Genomic DNA, 13521 nt, shown 5'->3' on the forward strand with positions numbered 1-13521 from the left:
GATCTGTTAATCCTTGAAAAAATATTCTTTAAACAAGTCTATTGCACTGATAATGCTTCAAAAAAATATTTTCTAAAAATCATCGCATCACATAGTCCTTGGAAATATATTCTTTAGAAAATCCACGCCTCATATAGTGCTTGGAAAAATATTCTCTAAAAAATCCATGCATTATATAGTCCTTGGAGTTTTTATTCTCTAAAAAATCTACGCCTCATATAGTCCTTGGAAAAATATTCTCTAAAAAATCCATGCATTATATAATCCTTGCAAAAATATTTTTTAAAAAATCCACGTCCTTGGAATAATATTCTTTAAATAATCTACGTCTCATGTAGTCTTTGGAAAAATATTATTTAAATAATCTACACTTCATACAGTCCTTGGAATAATATTTTTTAAAAAATCCACGTCCTTGGAATAATATTCTTTAAAAAATCCACGCTTCATATAGTCCTTCAAAAAATATTATCTAAAAAAATGTACGCTTCATAAAAACCTTTTGAGAAAATATTCTTTAAAAAATCCACGCCTCATAAAATCCTTCGAAAAAATATTTTTTAAAAAATCCACTCCTCATATAGTCCTTGGAAAAAAATCCTTAAAAAAGTCAAGCCTAATATAGTTCTTGGAAAAATATTATGGAGAGTTTATAGCATTGAGACATTTTCCAAACGACTTTGTCACTTTGTATTTTTAGAGCATAACAGACCTCTTTGCCAAGATATAAATGTCCCACACCTTTTCCAGTATTTCTAAGGTTCTAGGCGCTCTATTTCAACCTCTGTCTCTGGAGGTTATACAAAGTTGGGTTCGGCAAATTTTAAGGTACAATTCTACTTCGTACGGATTTAAATCCCTTTTAAAAAAATTGTGAATTCAATATAACCTCATCATGTTGGACTTGACTTATTTTGAAATGTTTATGTTTTTCTCATACTAATGGATATATTGAAATTTCTATCCATAAGTAGAATGTATTGAATTTTGCGTCCGTACATTTGAAGTCACCCTGTATATAAATTAAGGTCTATCAAGAAAATATTTCCAAAGGAAATTTGGAAAAACCTCAAGGAATTAATTTTTAATAATTGTATGTTTCCTTGGATTCATTCAAACTAACAAAGCTCCCTTCATCTCGAAGGAATACGGAAAAATTTTAGGTCTTTTCTGCCTTACACCACTTGGCGAACATACTTTCCCCACAAAAACAAAATGGGATTTTATGAATAAAAACAATTTGTGGAATATATTTTGTTGATAGACTTTTAATTTCTATACTTTTTACAAATGATTAATTACCACGATTTTCTGACAAATACTTGTTTTATTAATTTAAATGCATAACTATTATTAAAAATTCCTTATATAAATACAATAAAAATTTTGCAATCAATTCTAAGAATAAAGCACCATACATGTGTGTCGTGCTCTTCGAAATTCAAATACGAATATTCTCATTATTTTTTGTTTATATAAATATTTTGTTTATAGATATTATGTTTTAATTATGATTTTTTAAAATAGTTATTAATTGAAATTGTTTTAGTCCTTCTATCAATATTGTATTTGGTTTAAATTGTTTTCTCTATCTCTCTATCTATATTGTAATTTGTCTAAATTTATGTTTTTTCTGTATAAAGATAATTACTATACATATTTGCTTCTTTAATGTAAATGTTTAATTTGAAAAAATATTATTATTATTAAAATAAAATAAGAAAAAAAACAAACTTCTTAAGGGAAAACAAACATACAATAAAAAATCAAAAATTATATATATTTAATATGCAATAAAAAACCGTAAAATAAAACACAAGAAATTATATCTATAAATATATAATAATTATTATTATTATATATACAATTTTATTTTCAATAAATAAAAAAAAACACCAATAAAAATATTACAATAAAAAACACTTGTTTCATTTCATTTAATGCAGGCAGTTTCTTTAAATACAGGGTGTTTCATTAAAAGCAGGGTGTCACATACGCCGAGGGATATTTTAGCGCCTAAGAGTATGCTTTACATTATGAACGCTTATGCGGGCTGCTTTCATTTTATCGAAAAATATGGCAACCTTACATGTTATAACACAAATTGGAATTGTAAATTCATGTGTTCGCCAAAAAATGAGGTAATAGGCAAACAGAATCGTGTAGCAGCGTTATTTTGACAGAAGGTAAAATATAAATGGCTATATCTCAGCAACGGATTGGCCAATTTTAATGAAATATGTGCCATAAGGTAGGGAAAAAAGTGTAGTTTATGTGTATTAGAAAGAAATATTAATTATGAGGTAAATTGTTGCCTAAAATAAGGGAATAACGTGAACAACTGTATCATTAAATTTGAAGGTAAAAAATTAAATTTTTTGATAAAAATCGATGTAAACGTGTAGTATAAGGTTCAATTAATGACTTTAAGTGCGAATTTAAGGAAATTATGGCGTAGTTTGGCCATATTAATGGTAAGAACTGCTGATGTTATTTTGAAGATTTTGAACGCGTTTTCAACAGAATTGGCTGAAATTTGGTACATTGGGTTCTTAGAGGTTGGCAAATCTTCCTGCTAAATATTACTTCCAAAATTTCGAAATTTTAGAGATTTTGAGAACATTTTTCAACCAAATTGGCAGCAATTTTAGGTTATCGTTGCATAAAAAATTTCCCTACCAAACATTTGTCTATATTAGCCCAATTTTTTTTTTTTTTTTTTTTTTTGAAATCCACACCTGTATATTTAGTTCGTCGAAAAATATTTCATTTAACGAAAATCCACACCTACACAGTGTTAACATATTTTTTAACACCAATCCACGCCCATACAGTTTTTCACATTTTAACACAAATCCATGTCTACACATTTTTTTAAAAATCCTCCTAGTTCATAAACACCTGGTTCTTAAAAATATATTTTAAAAAATTCAAGCCTACATATTTTTCTTCAAAAAATATACTTTTTTAAAAATCCTCATAGTTCCTAAATACATAGTTCTTAAAAATATATTTTGAAAAAATCCACTCCCACACATTTTTTTCAAAAAGTATACCTTTAAAAATCCCCCTAGTTCCTAAACACGTAGTTCTTAAAAAATATTTTTAAACAATCCACGCCTACAATTTTAACAAAAATTTTAAAAAATATATTTTTAAAAAATCCACGCCTACTATTTTTTCAAAAACATTTTTAAACAATCCACGCATACAATTTTTACAAAAATTTTAAAAAATATATTTTAAAAAAAAATCCACGACTACTATTTTTTCAAAAATATTTTTAAAAAATCCACGCCTACTTTGTTCTTCAAAAAATATTAAGAAATATTTTTTTTTATAAATTCACGCCTATTATGTCTTCTAAGAAATCAAAAAAATGTGTTTATATAAAAAATCACGCTTATTGATTACTTCTAAAAAATAATTTTATAATTAGTTGTTCTAAAAATGTTTTAAAAAGTAAAAAGTCCTTAAAAAATCTATTTTTAAAGTATTGTTCTATAAGAACATATTTTTTATTAAAAAATGTTAAAATTGTTGACTACAAAATGGGGTTTCTTTCTGTTTACCTGTTACAATTGAAAATACGTATTATTTGTGAAAACATATATTTATGGGCACCTGGTACAATTAAAAATGTTTCCAATTCGTGGCAATTTATAATTTTGTATAAAAGACGTTGATAAAATAATTGATAAATTGGGATATTTCTTTCTGTGAGTCTGGTAGAAATTAACAGAAATAGTGAAAACTATTGGTTGTACAGGGAGGATATGATAATAACTAACTAATTCTGAACGCCTAGTAAGAATTTAATTTTTACGATTTTTCATTTTAATTGTAAGCTTGTAGAAGAGTTGTTATTTTTACCGAAATTATGATTTAAAAGATTTTAAATTAATCTGCCAATACATTTTTCAATTTTTGAGACATTTACATGTGTATGTTCTGATTTAAGCAGTAAATACACCTACTTTTTGAGGACTTTATATTTGTAAGGATTTATTAAAAATATAATATAGGAATAAAGATATTACTTTACAAATATAATTAAATATAAATATGAACAGCAATAAAATGAGATATAATACATTTCAAATATCATGACTTTAAAAATTGTAAAGAAACGATTAAAGTGTTTAAAAGGCAGTATATCATCGTTTAAATATTAAATTCCAACCATTTGGCAGGATTGACAACAGTCATTTGTTCGACTTGCTCCACAGAGAGACCCTTGGCAAACATGCGTGGTAAAATATTCATATGAACATGATGATAGCCATGGCCACCAAAGGAAGACTGCAAAGAAATAAATACAAAAATGATTAAAATTGTCATAAGAAATAAAATCTCCTTTCTCAACTACTTACCAAACGATGCTTGGTATGCAAATCATGAGACATAAGAATCCTATCAACATAGCCCTCATCAATTAAACGCATCAAATTATTAATACGTTGGGCATCCGATGGCATATCCACATTCGAGTTGAGCTGATAGAAGGAGCATTCAGTGCCAAAGAGATCGTATTGGATGTAGGTGCCCATTTTGGCAAATTCCAAAAGTTGATCAATATCCAAGATGGTGCGATCCAAATGGGACATAACACATTTGGAGGCCTTGCCGCCAGCCTCCAAATACATGCGGACAATTTCAAAGGGAGCCTCAGCTTCACGGCCCGGATGGAAGGAAACACCACAGCCCAAGACTTCTTGGATCTCGCCGGTGGCCTTTATGGCACGTTTTTCGAAATCTAGGAAAAAAATAAAAACAATAAATTAGTAAATATCTAAAAATAAAATATTTTTAATCATCTGCCTACCATGTATCGGATACACGCTACCAACTTCACCAATGAAACCACACTTGACCATGCCTACACCTTCTACCTCAACGCCGGTGATAATTTCCCTCGAATACAAATCGGTCATTTGTTCCACGGTCATATTGAGATGATCCTTCTCTTGCAAATCATGGACATAATGTCCAGTACCGGCGACAATATGTACACCAGTTTTCTTGCTGGTCTCAACCATAAATTCCAAATTACGTTTCAAGCCATGATTGCTATTCTCCACAATGGTACCACCACCAAATTTCTTATAAAGCTCTATGTCCTTAAGGACGGCAGCATGAGTTTCCTCATCATAGAAGCGTGTATTATCCAAGCTTGAGTATGGATATTGGCGTACAAATCCCAAGTTTTCCATACGCAATTTTCCCTCAAAGAATGGTTTGAAATCCTCTGGCGGAGCACAGTGGAAATGCTCAAAGTCCAACGAAATATGTTCATGGGTGAGGGTGCGACCCAAAAGATTTGGATCAATTGGTCCCAAAACTGTGAAAGAGAGGAAAAAGAGGAAGAAGATTTTATTAAATTTTAATAGAGCATAAATGCGATATAAGACGTTGTTAGAAAGTTATAATTGGAAAGGTAAGAGTGGACCGATGTTCCCCATCTTCGAACTTGATTTATGTTTGAATGAAATATTACCACGTACTTCGATACTTATAGTACGTTTACATTATACGGGACGTTTAATAGCGTGATGTGTTAACGACTGAAGTCAATAGTCAATGACATTATTGGACCTTACAAATGCGGCTTCAGACTTGGCATATACACCATTGACCAGATTTTCACTCTGAGCCAAGTCCTGGAAAAGATCCGCGAAAAACACATCGACACATTCCACCTATTCGTCGACTCTAAAGCTGCATTCGACAGTCCTATCCGTTCAGGAGTATTTTCAGCCATGTCTGCATTCGGCATTCCTGCAAAATTAATACGGCTATGCAGGATAACATTAACTGGTTCAAGTGCAGCAGGTAAATTCGGAAAGGACATATCGGAGCTTTTTAATACCGAACGAGGATTCAGACAAGGTAACAGTTTGTCCTGTGATATTTTTAACATCCTGCTGGAAAAGGTCATACGAGAGGCAAAGGTGAACAGAAATGGCACCCTGTACACCAAAACTGTTACCCGCCTACGCCGATGGCATCGACATAATGGGTCGAACAATGCAAGCGGTAACCGCCACCTTTGAACAAATTAAGAAGTGGGCTGTAAACCTCGATAAGACCAAGCTGTGGAACTTGAGAACTACAGCTTCGAGGTAGTCAACGATTTTACATACCTTGGTACCGCCATAAACAAAACTAATAACATCAGCTTTGAAATCCGGAGGAGAATAGTTTTGGCCAACAGATGCAACTATGGTCTGAGTAAGCAACTCAAAAGCAAGACCACCTCTCGCCAGACCAAACTCACACTCTACAAGACGCTGATATTACCCTTGCTGTTATATGGGTCTGAAGTAGCCCTGTTCAACCATGGGAACTGGTGCCCTTGTTTACATGTATAAAAATTTCGTTCTCTGCGTTCTCTTTTAGTAAGTCATTTCGTATGGCGGTTTCTCATTTGTTCTCTGAGAATTTTTTCGTTACACACCTCTAGTTTGAAGCACGAGTACTTGCGCAAGCATCGATCTGCATCGACGGCGAATATCGTCGTCGAATGAACCATCGAGTTGCAGCGACTACGTTGGCTAGGTTTTGTTGTGAGAATGTATGATGATTCCCCCACTCAAAAGGCATATAAAAACAAGCCAAGTGAAGGTTCACGCAGAAGGAGAAGGACGCGAATCCAATGGAAATATCTAGTAGAAGACAACATATCGGAACATAGTCTTTCAAATTGGATGAGATGCGCTCAAGACCGACGCGCTTGGAAATTGACATAGTCAGACGAATTGAGCTGCAGCGACTACGTTGGCTAGGTCATGTTGTGAGAATGGATGAAGATGCCCCAGCTCAAAATGCATATAAAAGTGAGCCGAGTGATCGTTCACGCAGAAGGGGAAGGCCACGAATCCGATGGAAAGATCAAGTAGAAGACAATATCTTGGAACAAGGTTTTTCAAATTGGATGAGATGTGATGTGCACAAGATCGACGCGCTTGGAAACCTTTTTTAAGCTCGGCATATGGAACAACGGTTCTGTAAGTAAGAACCTCGCTTCCTTTATTTTTCCTTTAATATACACTGCAGATACCCGTTGGTCTAATATTTTCTTTAAATTATAACATAAAATGTGTGTTCAAATTTAAATGAGTCCTATATAAAACTCGGATTTTTTCATTGTATATAAACCACCCCATAATATTGGCCCATAGTGGTACGTATAGTAAATATTTTTATAATTTTTTTCGGAATCGAACCTCTTTATAAAGTGGACTATTTTTATATAAAATGCCCTCACAGCATCCATTCCTTCTATATGCAGATCGAAATGTTCTGCAATTAAAATCAAATATCCATAGTGCTAAGGCAGTATATTTTTCGGAATGGAACCTCTCTAAAATCACCTGATATTTGTGATGCCGTTGTTTCGAGTTTTAGAACTTCTGTAAAATCTTGCTTGGTCTGTTGATTTAAAATATACTCGTTATTGAATATTGTTAAAAATGCGATAGGAGAATAATTTGAATAACATTTTAAAATATAGCCATATTGTCCTGGCAGAATTGTCTTGATGGAGCAATGATCCTTAAATTAGTCTAACTAAAGTATATTTTTTAAACTATTTTTAATAATAAATTAGGCTTTCCAATGATGACCATTGTCCTATTAAGGTAGCTATCTTTGTGGAATAAATTGAATTATTTAAAATCAAAGTTATTAAGTCATATCGTCACGTATATACATCTAGAAATTTGTAGTCCGTAATACAAACGAGGCATCAAAATACTCCATAATCTAAAATCTGTTAAACACTAAATATTATCTTTGTTTTTATTTTTTAAGAAAAAAATCACGAGTTACGATCATAAATCAATTTTATTACTTGCATTTTTGTTTTGAAATGACCCAAATTATTTGAGATAAATTCAAATAATACCACCCGAATAGAGCCCACAAAAAAAAATTATTAGTTTATGATTGCCGTATAAACGCATTGTACATACATAGATTAGATCCAATGGAAAGATCTTCAATTTATGCACTTACCTGTTTGCACAATTGGCATTATGACAAGTAAATTATCAACAACTGATTAAACTAAAAAAAATACTTTTAATGCACAAATTTATACACAAAACAAAATAATATAATAATTGTGTGTGTTTTTTTTTAAGATCAGCACTTGTTTTCTAGTTCCACTTTCAACTGCACTCTAGCAATGCCACCGAATAACTGAAGCCTTTGAAACCCCTTCAGAGTTTTGTGGGGTCTCGCAAACAAATTGTTTGTCTCTTTGTTTTGATGAGAAATATGGAAGGAGAGGCAGTTGATAAGAAAACCGGCCGGTTTCTGTTGTTAAAAAGAACAAACGGAGAGAGAATGACAAATATGCACATCTCTCTATTAAATTGCAGTTATCAATATCGCCAAGATTTGTAAAACAACAAACATAAATAATAATATGCTGCGATAACATACAAACAAACAGCATTACGAGTATTTGTGCATTTATATTAGAGTGGGTCGTGATTTTTATTCACAATAACAAATTACTACTTATGTTTCTATGCACAATTATTTTGTCAAATGTTGTCAATAATTATTATTATAATATCAAATTCTTCAAAAATTAAAGCTGTTATATCCTAATTTTAAATTTCATATGATTAGACCTGTGATTTTTACGACCCCTTTTATTTATTTTGTCCAAAAAATACAAATTATCAGCCACCTTCGGAATAGCTTCAATAAAAGGGATCCTCTCTATAGCCGTTTTTATAAAAATTCAATGCAATTAGACATTTCTGGTTTTTAGAGGACAAACTTAATATATCCTCCACAATGAGATGGACATTCAAAATGATTTTTTCACATTAAGGCCCCCCCCCATTCTCGGGGTCAAAATTGTTTTTGATTTAATTCGAATCTACATTAATTCAAGAATGTCCCTACAAAATTTCAAGTGAAAATCTCAAGAACTCTTGAAGATATAGCCTATTTATTGTGTCAGCATCAAGTGACGGCTAAAGGGCTTCTCAAACTTTAAACTCGTTTTTCTCTTTTGCGAATGGATGGCACAATAACTCAAAAACTAATAACCCATTCGATTCCAAATTTTTACATGTTTCTCTGTGAGTGTATAGCTATCGTATGAACTAGGATAAAGTAAATCGGTGAAGGTTTTCCTTATTTCTTAACTTGGTTTTTGGTCAAAAATTGGCGATTTTCAAAAAAAAAAAAAAAAAAAATCAAAGGTCCGCCATTTTGTTAATTTTAGAGCGAAGTCAATAATCCTAGTTCATACGAGAGCCAGACATGTACTCTTTCTAACACCGTTGGAATTTTCGGATTCCGATATTCCAGTGTGGAGTTATCATAAAAATTCCACACTGGAATATCGGACTGGAATAAGGACTTTTCTTTAATTACAAAAAACAACAACAAATTTTTTTCGTAAATTATTTTTCTTCTCTTTTAAATCTTCAAATATATATGTGCAAAGTTACAAACCTAAACAAGCATTGGTATTGATTTACCAGCCCATTGAAAATCTTGAAAAATTAAAATCGAGAATGTAGGGGGGGATGTTCCCTTAAATTTGTGTTAGCAAGAGCGATTTTTTTCATTTTGACTTTAACAAAGTATTCGATACGATTGAAAAAAAGGGGTTAACCAGAAAATAATGCGAATAATAAAAGCGGGGGATGGAGCACTTTAATTTCTTTACAACGATAATATAAGCCAACCATTCCGCACCCAGAGAAGACGGTCCTCTGTCACTGATACTGTTCACAATTGTGCCGGATTAAATAATGGTGTGACAGAACATCAATCCTCAACTAGGTCTTCTAATCGAATTTGTGGCCTTCCCCTTATACGCGAACAGTCAGTAGGCTCACTTTTATATGCCGATTGTGCTGGAACATCCGCATCCATTCGCACAATATAGCTTAGCCACCGTAGTCGCGTTTGACTATGTCGATGTCCGACAATAGATTGTTCAGCTCGTGGTTCATTCGACGCCGATATTCACCGTTAACGCAGATCGGCCCGTATATCTTTCGGTTAATTTATCAAAAACACTTCAAGTGCTGCTTTATCTGCTTGCGCAAATACTCATGCTTCAGATCCATATAACAGCACGAATAGTATCAGCGTCTTGTAGAGTGTGAGTTTTGTCTGGCCAGAGGTGGCCTTGTTTTTGAATAGTTATTGATCAACACTATTCTTCTCCAGTTTTCAAAGCTGACGTTATTAGTTTTGTTTATGACGGAACCAAGGTATATAACATCGTTCGCTACCTCGAAGCCTTAGTTTTCAAGTTACACAGTTGGTCCGTGTCTGTTGGAAGTCTTGCTCCTTGATACCATCAGCTTGGTCTTCTCGCCATTTACTGCTATTACCACTTTGGAAGGTTCCGTCTCTCTCTCGGGGAGGGTCTATTCGCATATCGTATGACCTTTTCCAGCAGGATGTTAAAAAGGTCACACCACAAATTTTCCCTTTGTCTGAATTCTCGTTCGGTATTGAAAAGCTCCGAGAGGTCCTTTCCTTCTTTAATTAAAGTTATCATGTTATAGTTATCTTGCATAGTCGTATTCATTTTGCAGGAATGCTGAGGTTCCAATTATTGGGCAAGCATTCCTCTAGCCAAATTGTACTTATCCGTTGGTACGTACTCTTGATCAGCATCTGACCACAGGTTTTGAATAGGCTGGTAATCCATTGGCACCTTCTGATTTATTATTCTGCAGCCGACTAATTGGTTCTGGGATATTTTCTTCACCGTTACTATTTGATTTTCAAAAGAAGAAGAAGACCTGTGAGAATAAGTGGTGATGATGAAACGGACTTAATTTTTAGACTAACAATTCTGATGACTGCAAGGTGTATGGAGAAGATCACTGCGATGCGGCAGTGAACCCTGTGCCTCCTGTGCAGAATATTCTGGCCCAACAGCATAAGTAAAATTGAGATGTGGAACCAAGAACCCGAATAGATTAAATGTAGGAAATGAAGATTGATTGGGCATACCTTAAGAAAAAATGTATATAACATAACCACTATGGCGCCTGAATGGAATCCACAAACAAGAACACCTGACGGTGACCCAAAATAACATAACCTTATATGGAAGGTGCAAAAACAACTGCAACTGAACGAGTAAGATTTCGATACCAGCAAAATGGCCCGTCTCGGAATCAGCAGTTATCATTGCCACCAGTCTAGTATACAGAAATCAGCGTTACACATTGAATTTCAAAACACTCTCCCTGCGGTACGCCTAAGTCATCTCACCTTTTATTTCAGTGACCCATTATCGTACCGTTAAAAAATATTATTCATATTGTCTTTCAAAAAGTTTTCATAACGTTTTAAAAACCGATTGATTTCTACGACCCAGTCTAATATATGAACATAAATTATTTATGTATGTAAATGAGTATGAAGAATTGATAAGCAGAGAAAGTGAGTGGAGCGATGCACATTTATCTCTCGCTGCAATTAATTTTATTTGATCTTTGATTTGCGAGTTGTTGTCTTCTTTTAGTAACCTTATATAAATTACTTCAATATAAATTACAGTATCCGCCAGTGATAATATAAAGCACTTAAATTATTTTTCTAAATGAAATTTTAATCTTAGATTAGGAACAGAGGATTATTTCAGATTATTGAAATTGACGTTATCAATTGATTATCTAATACAATTATCCACATTTTAAATTAAATTCATTAGAAAAATTAATTTTCCTAATTTTCCAAATAAATTAGGCAAATTTGAACTTAGAAATGTTTACTACAATTTATTATTTTTTATTGAAAATCATTAAAAATGAGTCATTCCGTTAATTATTAAATTCAATACGCCAAACTTAATAAAATGAACATGTAAACATAAAAACGTAGAATAGAAAGTTCTATTTCAAATCATTGTGTTTATTTATCTAAACTCCCCCAACAGAAATGACTACGACAATACTCATTTTTTGTTTGACACGACATGTTTTGATATGAATATTTTTTATTTATTTCTAGAAGAAGAAGATGTAGATATCTTATCTAGTGGGAGTAGTGGAAAAAGTGAGAACGTTTGTTCTTTGTTATACATTTTTTAATCCCATATTTATATTTACTGTTCGTATATTGTGTGTCGTATCGTATCATATGATAATTGCACTAAGTAGCAGCTACCTGTTGTATTCGCCCGGGATGGTAGAAATGCGTTTTGTGTGTGTCAACATTTAAAATTTTCTTTGTTCGATAAATTTATTCCAACTCAAACAAATAATAATGTTATTGACTCAAAGTTGTTGTTGCTGTACTTTTGTTGTTATTAGATCATATGATTTTAATTTATAAAAAATACGAAGACTCACAAAATCAACAAAGTGTTGAGTTGAGTTCTTATTTAAGTATCTGCCATGGAAATGCATTGCATTCATTTCGGAAGGCAGTATGCAGCAGGGAAGTTCGACGGCCAAAAAAGTTTATAGAATCAAGATTTAACATCAAAAATGGGCGAGGTTGAAACATTATTGGAGAATGATTGGGCAGAAAGTCAACAAGACTCTTGATGACGAAATATTACATGGCGTATTAGTATAACACCCATATAGTGGTACACCCAATATTCTCCATTTTGGCCACATTTTGTTTTCAATCGGATCGATATTCTTTGGGTTCCCAATGTATAGCAAATTTTCCTACTAACAAACGTGGTTAAGTTCAGCCAAGCCGACTTGTATGGGGATTATTTTCAAAAATTAACCTTTGTTAATTAAAATCTGAAAATATTTTTTATTCACAAGGAATCCGATATGACAAATTGTAGCCACTTCAATGAGAACATTCCGTAAATAACATAAAAATGGAAAATGTACCATTTGTATGAAAACCAGCAAAATTATGTATGGGAGCTAGAAGTAAATCAGGGCCTAATTGAGCAACCGTGGCATACACTATTAGTATGCTGCAGCACATTGCGCTGTCCACAATTTCATCTCCCTAGGAGAAACCATTATTATTTGGAGCACAAATTAAATGAACTCAAACGAAAATATATAGGGTCTATATTTACATCTTAATATTTTTTACAAAATCCAACAGAAATTTGTCCCAATCGGAAAAACTTTAGTTATTTGGTACACACACCATTTAGATGAAATCGGATGGGAATATATGTGGAACTTATATCTAAACCTCAACCGATTTCAACAAATTTCAATCCAATACTCTCTGTAATATTTAATGTAAAGCGAAAAAACATAAGCTCCTCGGTGTACCATTTGCATGAAATTAGACGAAAATATATATGGGAGCTATATCTAAATCTTAATCGATTTCAAGAAAACTTCACATAATTCAAACTGGGCCTATTCCAGTACGCTGTATAAAATGTTGTCTCAATCGGACAAATATTGGGAGTTTGATGCAGCATTTATCTAAAATCGGACCAAAATATATATGGGAGCTATATTTTATATCGGATCCAATTTCAATGAAACTTAAGGGAACCCTTATTGTTTTGTTGTTGTTTTTTGTAATTAA

At 32.6% G+C, this 13521-nt stretch overlaps 1 protein-coding gene across 1 annotated transcript; it reads right to left on the reverse strand.

Annotated features, from left to right (window-relative positions):
- Positions 1-4164: 4164 nt before the first annotated feature.
- LOC133329433 (phosphotriesterase-related protein-like) lies at positions 4165-8035 on the reverse strand. The gene is made up of 4 exons (XM_061537906.1): positions 8017-8035; positions 4826-5359; positions 4374-4756; positions 4165-4302 (listed from the first exon to the last, which is right to left on the reverse strand). Exons 1-4 carry the CDS (start codon positions 8033-8035, stop codon positions 4165-4167), a joined length of 1074 nt encoding a protein of 357 aa, XP_061393890.1.
- Positions 8036-13521: the final 5486 nt, after the last annotated feature.

The sequence above is a fragment of the Musca vetustissima genome, unplaced genomic scaffold, assembly GCF_032173495.1.
Source record: "Musca vetustissima isolate MV318-11 ecotype Yass unplaced genomic scaffold, APGP_CSIRO_Mvet_v1 utg27537, whole genome shotgun sequence".
Lineage (NCBI taxonomy): Eukaryota > Metazoa > Arthropoda > Insecta > Diptera > Muscidae > Musca > Musca vetustissima.